This window comes from Mus pahari, chromosome 21 (genome assembly GCF_900095145.1).
Source record: "Mus pahari chromosome 21, PAHARI_EIJ_v1.1, whole genome shotgun sequence".
Lineage (NCBI taxonomy): Eukaryota > Metazoa > Chordata > Mammalia > Rodentia > Muridae > Mus > Mus pahari.
This window is the reverse complement of record NC_034610.1, coordinates 23,599,792-23,615,721: the sequence shown is the minus strand read 5'-3', so window position 1 is coordinate 23,615,721 and position 15,930 is coordinate 23,599,792. Positions and strand designations below refer to the sequence as shown.

Here is a 15,930-nt window from a genome sequence, read left to right as displayed (position 1 = left end):
ATATATATATATATATATGTTATGGTTTCAGGGCTGATGGTTGGTATTAGGTAGCCAGTCAGAGGGCTATCAGTGGAGAAGGGCTCTCCGCATACCTTAGTTGCCTACTGTTCTTGTCAAGGGGTGAGGCCCGGTGAGATGTCCCCCTTCCATGTTAGCTTGGTGATGTCTTTGTCAGGTCTTGTTTAGGTATCATGTTGATGAGACTTCATGGTTATAACTGGCATTTCAGGAGATGCAGTTTCACAGCAGACTCCTTTTCTCCACTTCCACCATGGTCCATGAGCCTTAGGTGCAAGTCCTATGTTGTGGATCTCGGGTGGGCTGCTCACCACTCAGTCTGCCGGTCCATCAGTTCCAGTTCTGTAATGGGCTCCATCTGTTCCACAGAGAAGTTTCTTTAACAGAAACTATGTTTATTTGTGGGAATTAAGATATATGTTTAGAATGTAGTTGGGAATTACGCTGAACTAGTAAATTGTTCAGATCCTCTTTACCAAGCCTTTTACCCAGCCTGCCCTCCATTCCTGGAAGTGAACTGTTTTTTTTTATTCTCTCTGGCTATTTATTGATTTGAAGTAATAAGAAAATGGAGTGGGACCTGGCAGTGGTAGCACATGCCTTTAATCCCAGCCCTTGTCGAGGACAGCCAGGGCTACACAGAGAAACCCTATCTCGAAAACCAAAAAAGAGTGGATTTGTTCTTGTTTAATACATTTCGTTACTGCTGTGTGGGTATGTGGTATGTGTGAGCTTTTCTTAATTGTGTGGTGTTCTTTGGTGTGATGTGGAGGCATTATTAACAATCACGAGTGGTTTTAGAATTTAAGGCAGGGGCTGGAGAGGTGGCTCGTGGTTAAGTGGTCCTGAGTTCAATTTCCAGCAACCACATGGTGACTCACAACCATGGCAGTGATGAGATCTGTTGCCTTCTTCTGACCTGCAGGCATACATGTAGGCAGAACACTGTCTACATGATAGATAGATAGATAGATAGATAGATAGATAGATAGATAGATAGATAGATAGATAGATGGAGGGATGAAGGCAGGCAGGCAGAAATACATGATAGACAGGAAATGGGAGGCAGTGGATGTCATAGAAGCAGTGAAGGAGCCTGTGAGATTTGTAACTGGAGAACTAGGGAGACAGCTAAGGAGGAGAAGCAGAAAGCTAAAGAGGACGTAGTGAGAGCGGTCTAGCAAGACAGCTGCTGGAGAGTCACACAACTAAGGGGATTGAACTCTTAATGAAATCTAAGCAATTTCCCCAAACTGAACAGTCCCCAGCTCTCAAAGGGGCCCAAGTACTTAGAGAGATAAGCTCACAAAGCATGTGGCACCTAGACTTCCGTGAGTCCTATACTCTCAGCACTCCTGAAGGAGGCCGAGGCAAGATTATTAAGACTTCCAGGCTTAGCCCACCCTCTTTTAGACTCGGGAGGCTACAAGGCTACAGATGAATACATTTTATAGACTGACAGTCAAGTATAAAGCTGAAATAAAGATTTGAGGAGATCTTCATTTAGCTTCTGTTCTTCAAACATGACTGATAGACTGTAGCTGCAGATGACTGAGTGAAAGGAGGGAGAGCGTGCATGCACACTGTCAATGAGCATGGCACAGGGGAGCACGTGCACTGACAGGCACTGTCAGGAAACAAATTTATTTCTGGGGTATGTAAATAAATATTTTTTTTAAAACTGCAAGGTGAAGAAAATGTAGTGACTTTCCCAGCAATTATGTTTGGATATTGGTACTTTGATATATTTGTCAGCTCTCAATTATTACAGGCATATTAACTACCACTTTCTGAGGCTACCTCTGATATTGATGTTGGGGGCTGGCGATAACTTTTCTTAAGCTCTTCTCTTTTTCTTTTTTCCCTGTCCGTATGACGTGAACATGTTATTGTTTCTTAGGCCTGAAACTCAGCACCGAGGCTCTGCACCCCACTCCGAGAGCGACATCCCAGAGCAGGAGGAGGAGATTCTGGGGTCTGACGATGACGAGCAGGAGGACCCCAATGACTATTGTAAAGGTGTGTGCTTCTGTCCAGTGTGTGGTCATGGTCACCAGCAGTTCTGATGCTACCTGCCAGCTCTGTCCTGTGATCAATATGCAGGAAATGGGATTTGCTCTTACTTAGTTCAGTTATATTAAGGTTTTAAGCTTATTGGCAGTACTAGGGGCTCACCAGAACCTGGAGTTACTATCCTGCACTCAGTCCCTTTAAATGTGTTTTCCAGACTGACCAGGGTGACCTACAGGTTCAATCAGTCGTAGCACTCGGGAAGTCAGACAGGTAGATCTATGTAAGTTCGAGGCCATTCTGATCTACAGAGTAAGTTTCAGGACAGCCAGAGCTATGAGCTATGTAGAAAGAGCCCACCTCAAAACTAACTAAAATTAATTTAAAAAGAAGGAAAGAAAAATCCTTTTTCCTCTTTGGAAGTTGACAGTATGTGTTACCTATGAAAATTTCCGAGGTATGGTGAACAGCCACCAGAGCTTGCTGTGTAAGCACAGCCTGAGTGTGTTGGGACAATAGGTGTGTGCTACCACACTCAGCTGGCATACAGATTTGGTTTTGGTTTTGCATTTTTGTTTCTCAAGACTAGGCTTCTCTGTAACAGCCCTGGCTGTCAGGGAGAGGTGTTGTGTTTTGTTTTTAACCATTGTAATCCTTTTTGCTCTGGTGATGGCTACTGAGATATGTATACCTGGGCCATCAGGCCCCAGCTGTCTTTCTGTTGCGGTGAGACTTGCCAGAGTCGTTAGCATAGACATTGTAGAGGTTCTGCTTTGCTGTCTAGGAGAGCTTGGACCTTTTTCCCTACAGGCATAGATAGATGTTGACAAGCAATGGCTATGACCAGACGCAGACTCTGTTTGCTTCTTTTTTTTTTTTTTTTCTTTTTCTTTTTTGGGGTGGTTGGGGGATGGTGACACTGTGGCTGGCCAGGAGCTCACTGCTACCTACATTGAGAAGAACAGATCTTTTTATAATTGTATTGGTTGTTATTTTGTCTCTGAATTTTTGAGATAGCAAGTGTAGATTGGTGGTTTTGATAGTAGATGTTTTGGGTTTTGAGAGGCCAGCAGTGTGGTAGCCTGTGACCACAGGCTGACTCAGAATATAACACACTTCTCACCCAAGTCATTCCTCACCAAGCTGCGTGACCCTGGAAGAGGCTCCCATTGAACTGACGTTACAAGAGGGTATCGTACATGGTGCGTGCGTGCTGACAGGCAGGAGGCAGGGTGAGCAGGGGCGTCTTGACTTGGTTTTTCTGACTGCGTTATTAGCCGTCTCTCCCTCTATTTCTTTCAGGAGGTTATCATCTTGTAAAAATTGGAGATCTATTTAATGGGAGATACCATGTGATTCGAAAATTGGGCTGGGGACACTTTTCCACAGTGTGGTTATCATGGGATATTCAGTAAGTTACATGGCCTGGGGGAAAATGGGTGAATCTTGATGTTTTGTCTAACTTTCAACCTCATTAGCTCTGTCTCTAGACTAATTACCTTTTTTACATTTCTCTTTCTTCCTTCCCTCCCTCTTCTTTTTTCTTTTCTGTTCTTTTCTGTTCTTTTCTTTTCCTTCCTTCCTTCCTTCCTTCCTTCCTTCCTTCCTTCCTTCCTTCCTTCCTTCCTTTTTTAATAATTAGCATTTACATGCTAATTATACATAATGGGTTTAGTTATGACATGAGTTCCTTACAGAAGCATGGTTGGCTGTCCAGTGCTGCATTCCTGATGATGTCCCTCTGCCTCCTTTTAGTTAAATCTCTGCCCCAGAGGCCAGGGATTGAATATAGTGTCAGTGAAGCATATGAACCGTCAAGCTCAAGGCTGCACAAGTATTTAATTAATGGCATATAATAGAAACTCAGAATTGTCTAGAATAGCATTAAATTTCCAGGTACTTAGACCAACCAATGCAAATTTATTTTATTATACTACTCTCTTGACTATATGGTATAAAGTTGTATCTGTCTCCATAGACAGAAGGTGACATTTAATCCATAGAGGACAGTCGGTGTCTGAGTTTACCTGGGCAGGTTCTGTTAGCTCCATCGGTATGGCTTCTGCAGCTCCTGGGTGTGCAGTGTCCACTGGAAGTGGCTCCATTTGGCCACAAGGTAGCAAGGAATGTCTCCATCCAATACTAATAAGATCTTAACTATGAAGGTAAAGGTTAATTAATAATTTAATCTGAACTGTCTTTTTTAGGGGAAAGAAGTTTGTAGCAATGAAAGTAGTTAAAAGTGCTGAACATTACACAGAAACAGCACTAGATGAAATCCGGCTGCTGAAATCGGTGAGTGTGAGGTCGCCCTTGGATGTGGTGCCCTGGCCAGGTGTTGGATCGCAGCATCACATAGAGTAGGGCCTCTGCAGACGTAGAGGCTCCTTAGGGCCACAAAGGAAGGTGAAGGGATTTATATGTTTCCTTCATCTTGTAGGGATTGATATATTTAGTAGTTAGATCTGTCTTACAATCTGCATACACTATTATTTCAAGGAAAGCAGGACTTTATTGAGCATGTTTTATGCACCACATACAGTAGTATGAATGACTTTCACACTCTGGTCAAAAGAGAAGTTATGCAAGTTTGTGATACCTACTTTATTTTTTAAAACTGTAGCCTGCCTGGTGTGGTAATTGGTGTAGGCCTTTAGTCCCAGCACTTGGGAGGCAGAGATGTGACTCTCTGAGTTTGAAGCCAGCCAGATTATGTAGCAGACTCAAGGCCAGTCAAGGCTACATGGTGGAAACTGTCTATAAGGAGACACAGCGTAAGAGGGAGGTGGTGGGGGAGGGATAGGGGGTTTCCTGAAGGGAAACTGGGAAAGGGGATAACATTTGAAATGTAAATGAAGTATCCAATAAAAGGGGAAAACAACAACAACAACAAAAGAGTCACAGCACAGAGTAGTGGTTCTCAGCTTTCTTAGCCTGCGGTCCTGGGACTCAGTGCCTTACGGTGTGCTGGCCCTCCCTCCCCAACCATGCAGCACACCCCTCCCTTACGGGTGTGCTGGCCCTCCCTCCCCAACCATGCAGTTACTTTTGTTTCTACTTCATGACTAATTTTGCTGCTGTTGTGAGTCCTAATGTAAATGTGATTGGAGACAGGTTTGCCAAAGGGGCTAAAACCCATAGATTGAGAACTGTAGGCCTAGAACAGATATTGTAATTATTGATTGTTTATACCTCAGCACAAGTACCGAAAGCCTGTCTTTTCGTTTTTATGATGGATCGTGGTAACAGCAGTGTGGGGAAGAGGCTGAGACAGCCTGCTCCTCCCTGTTTACTCGAGGACTGACTGTACTGCTTCACTTGGGCTAAATTATGGCTTTTTCCCACCACAGGTTCGCAACTCAGACCCAAATGATCCAAATGGAGAAATGGTTGTTCAACTACTAGATGACTTTAAAATATCAGGCGTTAATGGAACACGTATCCTTTAAGAACTCCATGGTTTTCTTTTTTTTTTTCTTTTTGGTTTTTCGGGACAGGGTTTCTCTGTGTAGCCCTGGCTGTCCTGGAACTCACTCTGTAGACCAGGCTGGCCTTGAACTCAGAAATCTACTACCTCTGCCTCCAAGTGCTGGGATTAAAGGTGTGTGCACCTCTCTGCTCCACTGTCAAGAATTCCATTTTTTTTTTCTTTTTAGTTTTATTCTCTTTTAAGCTATGTATGTGTAAGAATGTGTTGCTTTTCATGTATGTATGTGCACCCCATGCATGCAGTGCCTGCAGAGATGAGAAAAGGCCACCAGGTAGCTGGAGGTGGAGCTATAGACCCATGTGGGTGCAGGCATGGCACCCAGCTTCTGAGTGTTCCCAGGTGCTAAGCTGTCTTTTCAGCTCTGTTTTCTTTGGTGTGTGTTCACACATGTTTGCAGGGGGGTGGGGGGGTGTATCCTGTGCTGTGGTGGTGGAGCTCAGATTTTCATGCCTGATCATCTTTTTTTTTTTTTTTGGTTTTTCGAGACAGGGTTTTTCTGTGTAGCCCTGGCTGTCCTGGAACTCACTCTGTAGACCAGGCTGGCCTCGAACTCAGAAATCCGTCTGCCTCCCAAGTGCTGGGATTAAAGGTGTGCGCCACCATGCCCAGCTTCCACCAAGTCATTTTACCAGCCCAAGAACTTATTCTCAATTAATCATAAAATAATTTACCAGATAAAGATGCTCCTGTCTCTCAGTTCAAGGTAAACAGTAATAATTTTCTTTATTGTATGCCTTGACAAACAGGTGTGGGTTGTGTTTATATTTGTTTTGTGTCCTCTTTGGTTAAGAGCACTGACTGCTCTTCCAGAGGTCCTGAGTTCAACTCCCAGTATCCACATGGTGGATGTAAAGAGATCTGATGCCCTCTTCTGGTATGTCTAGAAACAGCTACAATGTATTCATATACATAAAATAAATCTTAAAAAAAATCAATCTAAAAATAGTAAGTAGATTTGTGGTAACTAAATAAATATTTAGTTTTTACAGTTCTTATAGATGAACACAGAAATTTTAAAGGGAGTACTTGTTTTTGTTTTTGTTTTGTTTGTTTTTAATAACAAAAGACAAGGACTTAGCATTTAACCCAGGCTGACTTTGAATTTACTGTGTGGTCCAGTCTAGTCTTAAATGGAAGTCCTCTTGCTTCTTTCTCCCAAGGGTTGGGGCCACTAATGTGACCCATCATGCCTGCCTGCAAGTCATTTTTTCATGAAAAATAATGACTATAAAATTTTTCGAGTATTTTTTATATATTATTTGTCAGGCCTTAGTAAAGAGAATGAACTGGCTATATCTGTTATGTTTAGGACTTACATGGGGTCTAGAAAGGGTCAGATGTTAAGAACTACTTAACTGCTCTTCAGGAAGTTCTGGGTTCAGTTCCCAGCACCCCCATGGTGGATGAAAACCACCTGTAACTACAGTGTCAGGGGTCTGATGCCCTCTTCTTTCCTTGGGCACTGCCCACATGTCTATTATAAAAAGTAACTTGAAAAAAATCTCCATTCAGGTTTTAGGGTTGAGAGAGACTTGCTTTTCTTTTGCGGCAGGTGCATGTGCTATGCAGCGAGCAGAGCCCTCTGGTCTCACAGTGGCTGCCGTGTGCTGAGGTGGGGGTCTGAATTGCTTGCTCGGCACCTACCTGCTAGGGAAGGAATGCAGCTCTTGGTCTTGATTAGTAGGCCCTTCGTACCTGTGTGCCTCTGCCTCCTTTTAGTGTGCATGAGTGCTTTGTCTGGTTGTATGTGTACGTAGTGTGGTGCCCATGGAGACCAGAAGAAGGTGTTGGATACCTTGAAAGTAGAGTTGCAAAGGGCTGTGAGCTCCCTTGTAGGACCTAGGAGTCAATCTGTCCTAGAAAAACAGCCTGTGCTCTTAACTATGGAGCCATCTCTTCAGCCCCCTCAGGCCTATTTCTTAATCTTAGGCAATCATAGTAGCATACACCCCCCCCCCCCCACAGAACTCATCTAGTAACTTTAAATTCTATTCATAAATGTCATGGCATACTTACAGAGGTCAAAAGATAACCCACCATATGGGAACTGGGGATTGAACTCAGGCTTGGTAGCAAGTGTCCCTGCAGCCCTGAACCACTGAGCCATCTGGAACGCCCACAGCAGGGTTTAATTCACGGTTCAGGTCCCCTTGACCTAGTTAAAGCTTCAGCCTTTTAGGATTCTTTCTCTTGGTGTTGCCATTGCTTATCTCCAAAGAAACTAACAGGAGTTTGTAAAAGTGTCCCTAACACAGAGACGATGGCTTCAACTACAACATCATCAAGCTTTAGTTCTCACTGTGTAGGCCTGGCTGACCTGAGCTCACCACACTCATGACGTCAGCCTGCTTGTGAAGGGCACTTACTTACCTGTGCTTCCCTTACAGTGGTCACACTTCTACTTTTCTTGTCACTTCCCCAAATGAAAGGCGCCCAACAAACAAGCACCGGCCGCCGGCACTGGTGCCCACTGTGACGATTGTGCTGTGTATGGTTAAAACTGTTCCCTTGGGCTGGTGAGATGGCACAGTGGGTAGAGCACCCGACTGCTCTTCCGAAGGTCTGGATTTCAAATCCCAGCAACCACATGGTGGCTCACAGCCATCCGTAACAAGATCTGATGCCCTCTTCTGGAGTGTCTGAAGACAGCTACAGTGTACTTACATATAATAAAAAAAAAATCTTAAAAAAAAAAACAAAAAACTGTTCCCTTAGGAAGCCTAACATTGATCTGTCGAGGATCACTAGATGTGAGCTCCGTGTAGCAGGCTATTCTTAAAATATCATTAGCAAAGTAATTGAATACACGGCTGTCTCCTGGAACACAGAAGTGGCTAACTCTGAGAAACAGCCACCAAAACCCATGACAGTCCTAGCCAGTGAGGACCACCAGAAGTTGGTAAGGGAAATGAGACAAACCTGCACATGGTGACAAGACTTAGAATGAGTGAATTAATTTTCACATACAGCTTAACCATGTCCGCTGACCTAAAGTCGTTCTTCAGCTATAGGCACTTCAGTGTCATCCAGACACAGCCTCTCTTTTGTTAATTGGTCAGTATCAACTAGTACTTGTGTGTGATGAAATCTCAGCTCCCCATCAGGGATGTGTTTGGTGTTAGAAACGGTTATAGGCCTTCCCAGGATACCTCCTGCATCAGATGACTGTCGTTATCTGTTACCCACATTAGCCAAGGACTTAGTCCACTATCTAGTGGGGAGATGGAAACAAGTATAGTGCTGGAGCAGAGCCGCGACCTTTACATCCTGGTCCCTGGGCAGAGAAAGGCAAGCCAGGCATGGGAGCTTTTAAAGCCTCAACCCTCCCTAGTGACTCAGCCTCTAATAAGGGCCTACCTAACCCTTCCCAGCCTGAGCCTGCGGGGGCCAGTCTCATTCAAACAACCGTAGCCAGCTACGGGAGAGTTGTGGGTCTCTCCATGCAAATGAAGCTGCTGTATTCTCTGCCTGTTCCTGGGAAGGTAACTGTTCAGCCATGCTTCTTCTACATCTTGAAAAGTGCTCAAGTGACCTGACAGGAATAACCCGAGACTTGTACACAAATCCACTGCACCTTACCCTGGAAATGCAGTCGGTTTGACCCCTTTTATCTTCCTTCTGCTGTATCCAGCATCCTTCAAACCTCACAAGGCTGCATGTCCCTCTCACTGAACTCCGCTGACATTTTGTCTCTGCTTAATACAGTCCTACGCCCAGCTGCTCATCAACCAGGTCCAGGCCTGGCATTGGCTTTTATTTTCATTGTAGCTTCGTCTCTAGCCCATCCCTCTCTTCCCCCTGCCTGCCTATGTGTCTTAGTAACTGGTGCCTTCACAGTCACTCTGGAGATAACCTGTTAACTCCGTGTGTTATTACCGTGATTATTTTTCTTATGGCCCACATCTTTATTGTCTTTATTCAACGTTTTCTCTTTTGAGCAGTCCCTCATGTGCTCATTCATATATACCAGGCTGGCTCCCAATCCTCCTGCCTCCACCTGAGTGCTAGTGTTTGGATAGGAGTATGCTTGTGCCAGCATCCCCAGGTCTGCTGCATCCTTATTCTTGGACTTCACCTTACAGCCTTGTCTGCTGATTTCTCGATTCTCTGGTTCTGGGTTAGTCTTGGGTTAGGATTCTCGTGGTTGCTGCTCTAGTTTAGTGTTTTCCTGCACCTTTGTTTCCTGATGTGTGCTACACACTTCACATTCCTACAAATATGTGGGACTTACTCTAGGATGCAGTTGTGTTACTTATGGAATAGTTTTATCCTTTCAAGGTTTGCTTTTATGATTGGGCCAAAACAGAAGCTGGTTCCTGTCCTCTTGCCGTCCTTCCCGATGCTGCTGTGCCTGGTTTCCCCTCTCTCTGGGACGAGAGCACTCTTGAATACTTAAAGGGTCATCAGCAAATACCCAGCACGGGGTGTGGGGTGTGGTGTGGTGTGGTCTAGCTTTCCCTTTGGTACCTTGTTCTCTATGTTGTTGTCACCTGGGATGCCTAGTCCCAACTCAGAGTCTGCCTAGAGCCTCAAGACCTTCCTTCTGAGGGACTCCTGCCCCTGTTGCCCAGTGCCCACCATCATCTGTTTAAGTTTGTCTGTTTGTTTAAGAGCCCACCTGTCACCGGGCAGTGGTGGCACATTCCTTTAATCCGAGCACTTGGGAGGCAGAGGCAGGCGGATTTCTGAGTTCGAGGCCAGCCTAGTCTACAGAGTGAGTTCCAGGATTGCTAGGGCTACCCAGAGAAACCCTGACTCAAAAAACAGAGCCCACCTGTCAGATCCCTTAATTTAGGCCTGTGGTTGCTTTCTCCGGTTTGTCAGTTTTGTCTATTGTACCTTGAGGGTTGTGTGTTGTTTATCATACTGCATCAGCACATGTGAGTGGATCAGTCAGGCTTATCACTGAAGTGCTGCCCTGCTGTGATGGGAACATGCTTTGTATGGTAGGTTGCCTACAGGTCTCCCGGAGGTTGAGTCCACAGGCACCATGTTCTCCTGCTGTAGCAGTTTATTACTTGGCCATGGTGTTCTCTAGTAAACGTGTGCTGCCTCTCAAACTCTTTACGTCAACTTTGATCCTAAAGTGGGATGTTAACCCAGTGGCCTGCAGGGTGGCAGTGCTTCTCCACCCAGCCCAGGTCAAGGTGGTCTGGGCCACAGAGTAGCATGGTCCTGTTAGCAACGGTGAGATGCTTCTTGTTGCTCCTCAGTTGTTCCACAGCCATCTTCCCAGGGAGCCTAGGCTTCCTTAGCAGGTTGGCCTGCAGCTTGGCTTTCCAGTCTGTGAAGAAGCCATGGGTGGGCAGCACACAGGCATTAAGAGCTATGCATGGAGAGTCTGTATAAAGCGAGTCAGAGGTCTGTTTTTAAATTCTCAGGGAGGATTAGCCCAGTGCCAAGGCACTTCCCTCGCAAGCGCTAGGTGTGTTCCACTCCACCTCAGGCAGAGAGCTTGCCGCCTTCCCCTTTTAGTTCAGTTTTGTGTCTTGTCTTTGTTCTTCATGGTAAGCCTGTGAGAGTGGTCATGTTACACCCCCCCACCACACACACCCAATATTCTGAGGGGAACCTGACTCAGACTTTACACAACTAGACTGGTCTTTCCTTCCACCTTCTGAGTGTATGAGAGTGTGTGTGTATAAATGTATATAATTTATTAGTCCTAAACCAATTTTTTTTTTTTTTTTGGATATTTTGAGACAGGGTTTCTCTGTGTAGCTCTGGCTGTCCTGGAACTCACTCTGTAGACCAGGCTGGCTTCGAACTCAGAAACTCTGCCTCCCGAGAGCTGGGATTAAAGGCATGCACCACCATGCCCGGCCTAAACCAAATTTTTAAAAGTAGTTCTGTGACTGAAAAAACTGTTGATGTCTACCTTTTACCTGCTTTCTTGGGTCTCTTTTTTTTTTTTTTCCTTAATGAACTCCTAGATATCTGCATGGTGTTTGAGGTTTTGGGGCATCATCTTCTCAAGTGGATCATCAAGTCCAACTATCAGGGGCTTCCGCTGCCTTGTGTCAAAAAAATTATTCAGCAAGTATGTATGTTGGTCAATGCTATGTGGGATACCCCTCCCCTTTATTGCTGTCTCTTTGAGAAGTTTCTGACTCTGTTATGTAGACCACGCTGCCCCAGAACATGCGCTTGCTTCTGCCTCCTGGGGGCTGGGAGTAAAGGGTTTCACCACTACACCTGGCTGATGGTATCGTTATATAAAAATGTCAGGTGTTTTCTCCTCCTGACAAAACAAAAACATAGGCTGAGGATTGGGCTGGGAAGTGACTCACTTGGAAATTGTTTGCATGTGAATGTGGAGACAGGAAAGCTTGGCATTGTAGGCTTTTATTTGTTTTTTTCTTATGTCTGTGTGGTGTTTGCCTTCATGTCTATGTCATGCAGAGGCAGAGGCCAGATGAGCATTCCCTTAAGCTGGAGTTTAAGGTGCTTGTGAGCTCTCAGGTGGTTGCTGGGAATTAAGCGTGGGTCTTCTGGCTCTTCACTGCTGGGCCAACCGCACTCCCCAACCCTCTCTCTAGAAATGTGTGTTGTGATTTCTTCCTTTTCCAGCAGTCTTGGATCTTGTATTAATGAAGCTCTTGCTTTGTTTTCATTTAGGTGCTACAGGGCCTGGATTATTTACACACCAAGTGCCGGATCATTCACACTGACATCAAACCAGAGAACATCTTGTTGTCTGTGAATGAGCAGTACATTCGAAGGCTGGCTGCAGAGGCCACAGAGTGGCAACGGTCAGGAGCTCCCCCACCGTCGGGGTCTGCAGGTACATGGGGGGCTTTGCTTGAGTCAGACCTTCAGGAGGAATTTATTTTCATTTGGTCACAAGACAGCAAAAATTGTACTCACTGATAAGATATTTTAGAGATAGTAGCAACATTAAAGAGACCGGTATTTCTTCCAAATGGGAAGAAAATGAACAGTTGTTTTTTTGTTGTTGTTTTGTTTTTTAGATAAAATGTATTTGATATAGTAAAATAACTGACTTACATTTTTGTTTTAGAGTGTTTTTATTTGACGGGCTTTCACATTTGTTTGACTCCTTTGTAGGGGCATGTGGATCAGAACATGTGCATGTTAGGACAGCTTAAAGGAGTTAGTTCTCTCTGCCACGTGGGTCCTGGGGATCAGACCCAGGTACTGAGCATCTGTCTTTACTTGCTAAACCAGGTTTCTGACCACTGCCATTTTCTTTTTTTTTCTTTTTCTTTTTTTTCTTTTTCTTTTCTTTTTTTTTTTTTTTTGTTTTTTTTCAAAACAGGGTTTCTCTGTGTAGCCCTGGCTGTCCTGGAACTCACTCTGTAGACCAGGCTGGCCTCGAACTTAGAAATTCGCCTGCCTCTGCCTCCCGAGTGCTGGGATTAAAGGCGTATGCCACCACGCCCGGCGTCATTTTCATTTTTTAGGATGAATCGTCTTATACAGTAGGTAGGTCAGACTGAATTTGAACGCCTGATGTTTCTGTCTTAGGCTCCAAGGTGCCTAGGCTGTAGCTGTATGACACTGGGTGTTCCCTGGGTGGCTGGCTGTGGTTTGCCGCTTGATGCCCACACATGCTCGCCTCTGACACTGTCGAGGAGACCTTGGCCCAGTTAGACAGGAGCTGTGGGAGTTGGACTCGAGTGGTGCAGCCGGGCGAAGCAGGTGGCACAGCATTGTGCTCAGTGGTTCCGATGGCTGGCGGCTGTGCTGCTTCCCCTCCCTCGGCAGTGCAGGCCGTAATTCTTGGGACTTTGTACTTGAAGGCTTTTCTTGGTAGTTCATTGAAAGCAAGAACACAGGAGATGGAAGTTGGTGACTAGGGTTCAGTTTTGTAAGATGAGAAGAGGGTGGGTTTTTATATCATGCTTTAAACCACAGTTAGTGCTTTTGGAGGGATGAAACATCTAAGCTAAACTGTTCCCCACAACATGCCACGTCATGACTATTTAGCTCTTTATATCCGTCACCTACCTTACCTTTAAAGCTGACAGTAAGCTTACAGATGAAGGCATTTGCCATGCAGAAGTTGTGAGCAGAGTTTAATCCCTAGAACCCATGTAATGTTGTAAGTAGAGCCGACTCCACAGAGGTTCTCAGTTCTCAACATAACATGCACAGTGTGCTCAAAGCCACATGGTAACTGCTTTATAGTGCCAAAGGGCCTGGTGGCGAGGGGGGAATCCTCCCTCTGGGCTGGCATAGGTGGCATCAGCTGTGAGACCCATGATAGGCTGTGCAGGTGGGGAGAACATTGAGCCCTCAGCTGGGCAGGATGGCACGTGGCATTAATTTCAGCAGCGGCAAGTGATTCTGGGATTGGGGCCAGCCAGCTCCCCAGAGTGAGACCCTGTCTCTTTGTGTTGTTTTTTGGCAGGGGGCAGGGGGGTCGAGACAGGGTTTCTCTGTGTAGCCCTGGCTATCCTGGAACTCACTCTGTAGACCAGGCTGGTCTTGAACTCTGAAATCCGCCTGCCTCTGCCTCCCTGCAAAGTGCCGGGATTGAAGGCGTGCGCCACCACTGCCTGGCGAGACCGTCTTTAAAACACAAAACCACTTAAATAAAGTTTGGCTACTTTGTGTATATTGATTGTTTTCTTTAAAAATAACACAGCTTCCTGGGTGTCACTTAGAGAATGTAGGCTGTGCGGGGAGGGAGGGAGGGAGGGACGCCTGAGCCTGCCACCTGCTTGTCCGCACTCTGACCTGCTGTCTCCTTTCTTTTCAGTCAGCACTGCCCCACAGCCTAAGCCGGTAAGTACGCGCACACAGTGCTCCTGTGGTCACTTCTGCTCTCTGGGCGCTGGGCACGGGGCCGATGTGAAGTCATAGCTTGTTTAGAGTTTGGAAACCAAACAAAGACTATTTCCTGCGCTTCTGTGATTTTTCTCTAATAAATTTCATCATGTCTTCAGCAAGTTCGTACTGATGAGGCTTCTGTAATAGAGGTGTCTGAGTAACCAGGCCCACAGACCACAGAAGGTGAAGGCCTGTTGTTAATGTCCTTTTTATTGAGTTTCATAGAAAATCTGCTGATTTTACATTAATGAAATACTAGGGAAAGAGTGGAATTTAATTAGGAAATAATTAAAGTTAACAGTTGTCTCCAACCAGGGGTAATGGGTTAGCCACCTGAAGACTTTGTCTGTTTGTAATCTCCGCCCAGGCTGACAGAATGTCAAAGAATAAGAAGAAGAAGTTGAAGAAGAAGCAGAAGCGCCAGGCAGAATTACTAGAGAAGCGGATGCAGGAAATTGAGGAAATGGAGAAAGAGTCGAGCCCTGGGCAAAAAAGACCTAACAAGCAAGAAGACTCAGAGAGTCCTGTTGAAAGACCCTTGACAGAGAACCCACCTAATAAAATGACCCAAGAGAAACTTGGTATAAAAGAGCGTTGCAGCAGTGACTTGATGGCACACTTGACACTGGGTTTTCTTGTTTGTAATGCTTGCTTTCACGTATGCAGCTCATCTCTGGGGGTGTTCTGTAAAAGAGTTCACGTTGGTCTATGAAGGCAGCTGGTAGATACTGCGGTGTAACTTGGTGCTTTCTCCTCAGAAGTGGAGATAAGACTTTGTAGCCATTGGGTAAAGATGAGGTCTTTGTCCTTCGATGAGGAGGTGTTAGAGGGCTGTTGTGTTAGTCTTGTTATATTCCACTCAGGATGAGCTCAGGAGAATGTTTTGATGATGTGAGAACTGTCCCACTGCTCACTAGCACATACACACATGCATCCTTTTCTGTTTGTTCTTAGAAGAGTCAAATTCCAATGGCCAGGACCAGACACTCACGGAGCCTGGTGGAGAGGGTGGTGCGCCAGAGATTAATTGCAATGGAGTGATTGGAGTCGTTAATTACCCTGAGAACAGTAATAATGAGACACTGAGGCTTAAAGAGGATCTGCATAATGCTAATGACTGTGATGTCCACACTTTGAAGCAGGAACCTAGTTTCCTAAACTCTTCAAATGGAGACAGCAGTCCATCTCAAGACACAGACTCTTGCACACCCACGGCCTCTGAGGTGCCTGAGACCATGGTGTGCCAGTCCTCTGTAGAGCAGTCACTCACCCACCAGGACATGACCCACCTCCAGGAGAGCATCCGGGCAGACACACCTTCTGGGGATGAGCAGGGGCACAATGGAGCCCTGGACAGCAAAGGTACCACAGAGCGGCCCCAGCTCTTCCCTGCACAAACAACTGCCCAGGCTTTCGTAAAACGGGTTTTTACAGCTCGTGTCTGGGTTAGTTTTTAGTGGGGACACAGGTGTTTTTATTTACAGTGATGGGTGGGGGTGGGGTAGACAGGCTCTGCTCTGGGCAGGGACTCTACCTTTGAGCTACATCTCCTGGTTGCTTGGGGGTGGCGGGCTGGCACAGTCTCACCCTGGAGACCTTGGTTGCCCTTAGGG

The 15,930-nt window shown here is 45.7% G+C and overlaps 1 protein-coding gene across 1 annotated transcript in view; it reads left to right on the top strand.

Annotated features, from left to right (window-relative positions):
* Srpk1 (SRSF protein kinase 1) overlaps window positions 1-15,930 on the top strand; it is a 35,429-nt gene that overhangs the window by 10,778 nt on the left and 8,721 nt on the right. Inside the window, exons 3-11 of the mRNA XM_021220920.1 lie at window positions 1,922-2,040; window positions 3,334-3,442; window positions 4,239-4,326; window positions 5,382-5,469; window positions 11,455-11,561; window positions 12,140-12,305; window positions 14,247-14,272; window positions 14,685-14,898; window positions 15,272-15,679. Coding sequence (XP_021076579.1) covers window positions 1,922-2,040; window positions 3,334-3,442; window positions 4,239-4,326; window positions 5,382-5,469; window positions 11,455-11,561; window positions 12,140-12,305; window positions 14,247-14,272; window positions 14,685-14,898; window positions 15,272-15,679 — 1,325 coding nt within the window. The remainder of the gene's footprint in view (window positions 1-1,921; window positions 2,041-3,333; window positions 3,443-4,238; window positions 4,327-5,381; window positions 5,470-11,454; window positions 11,562-12,139; window positions 12,306-14,246; window positions 14,273-14,684; window positions 14,899-15,271; window positions 15,680-15,930) is intronic.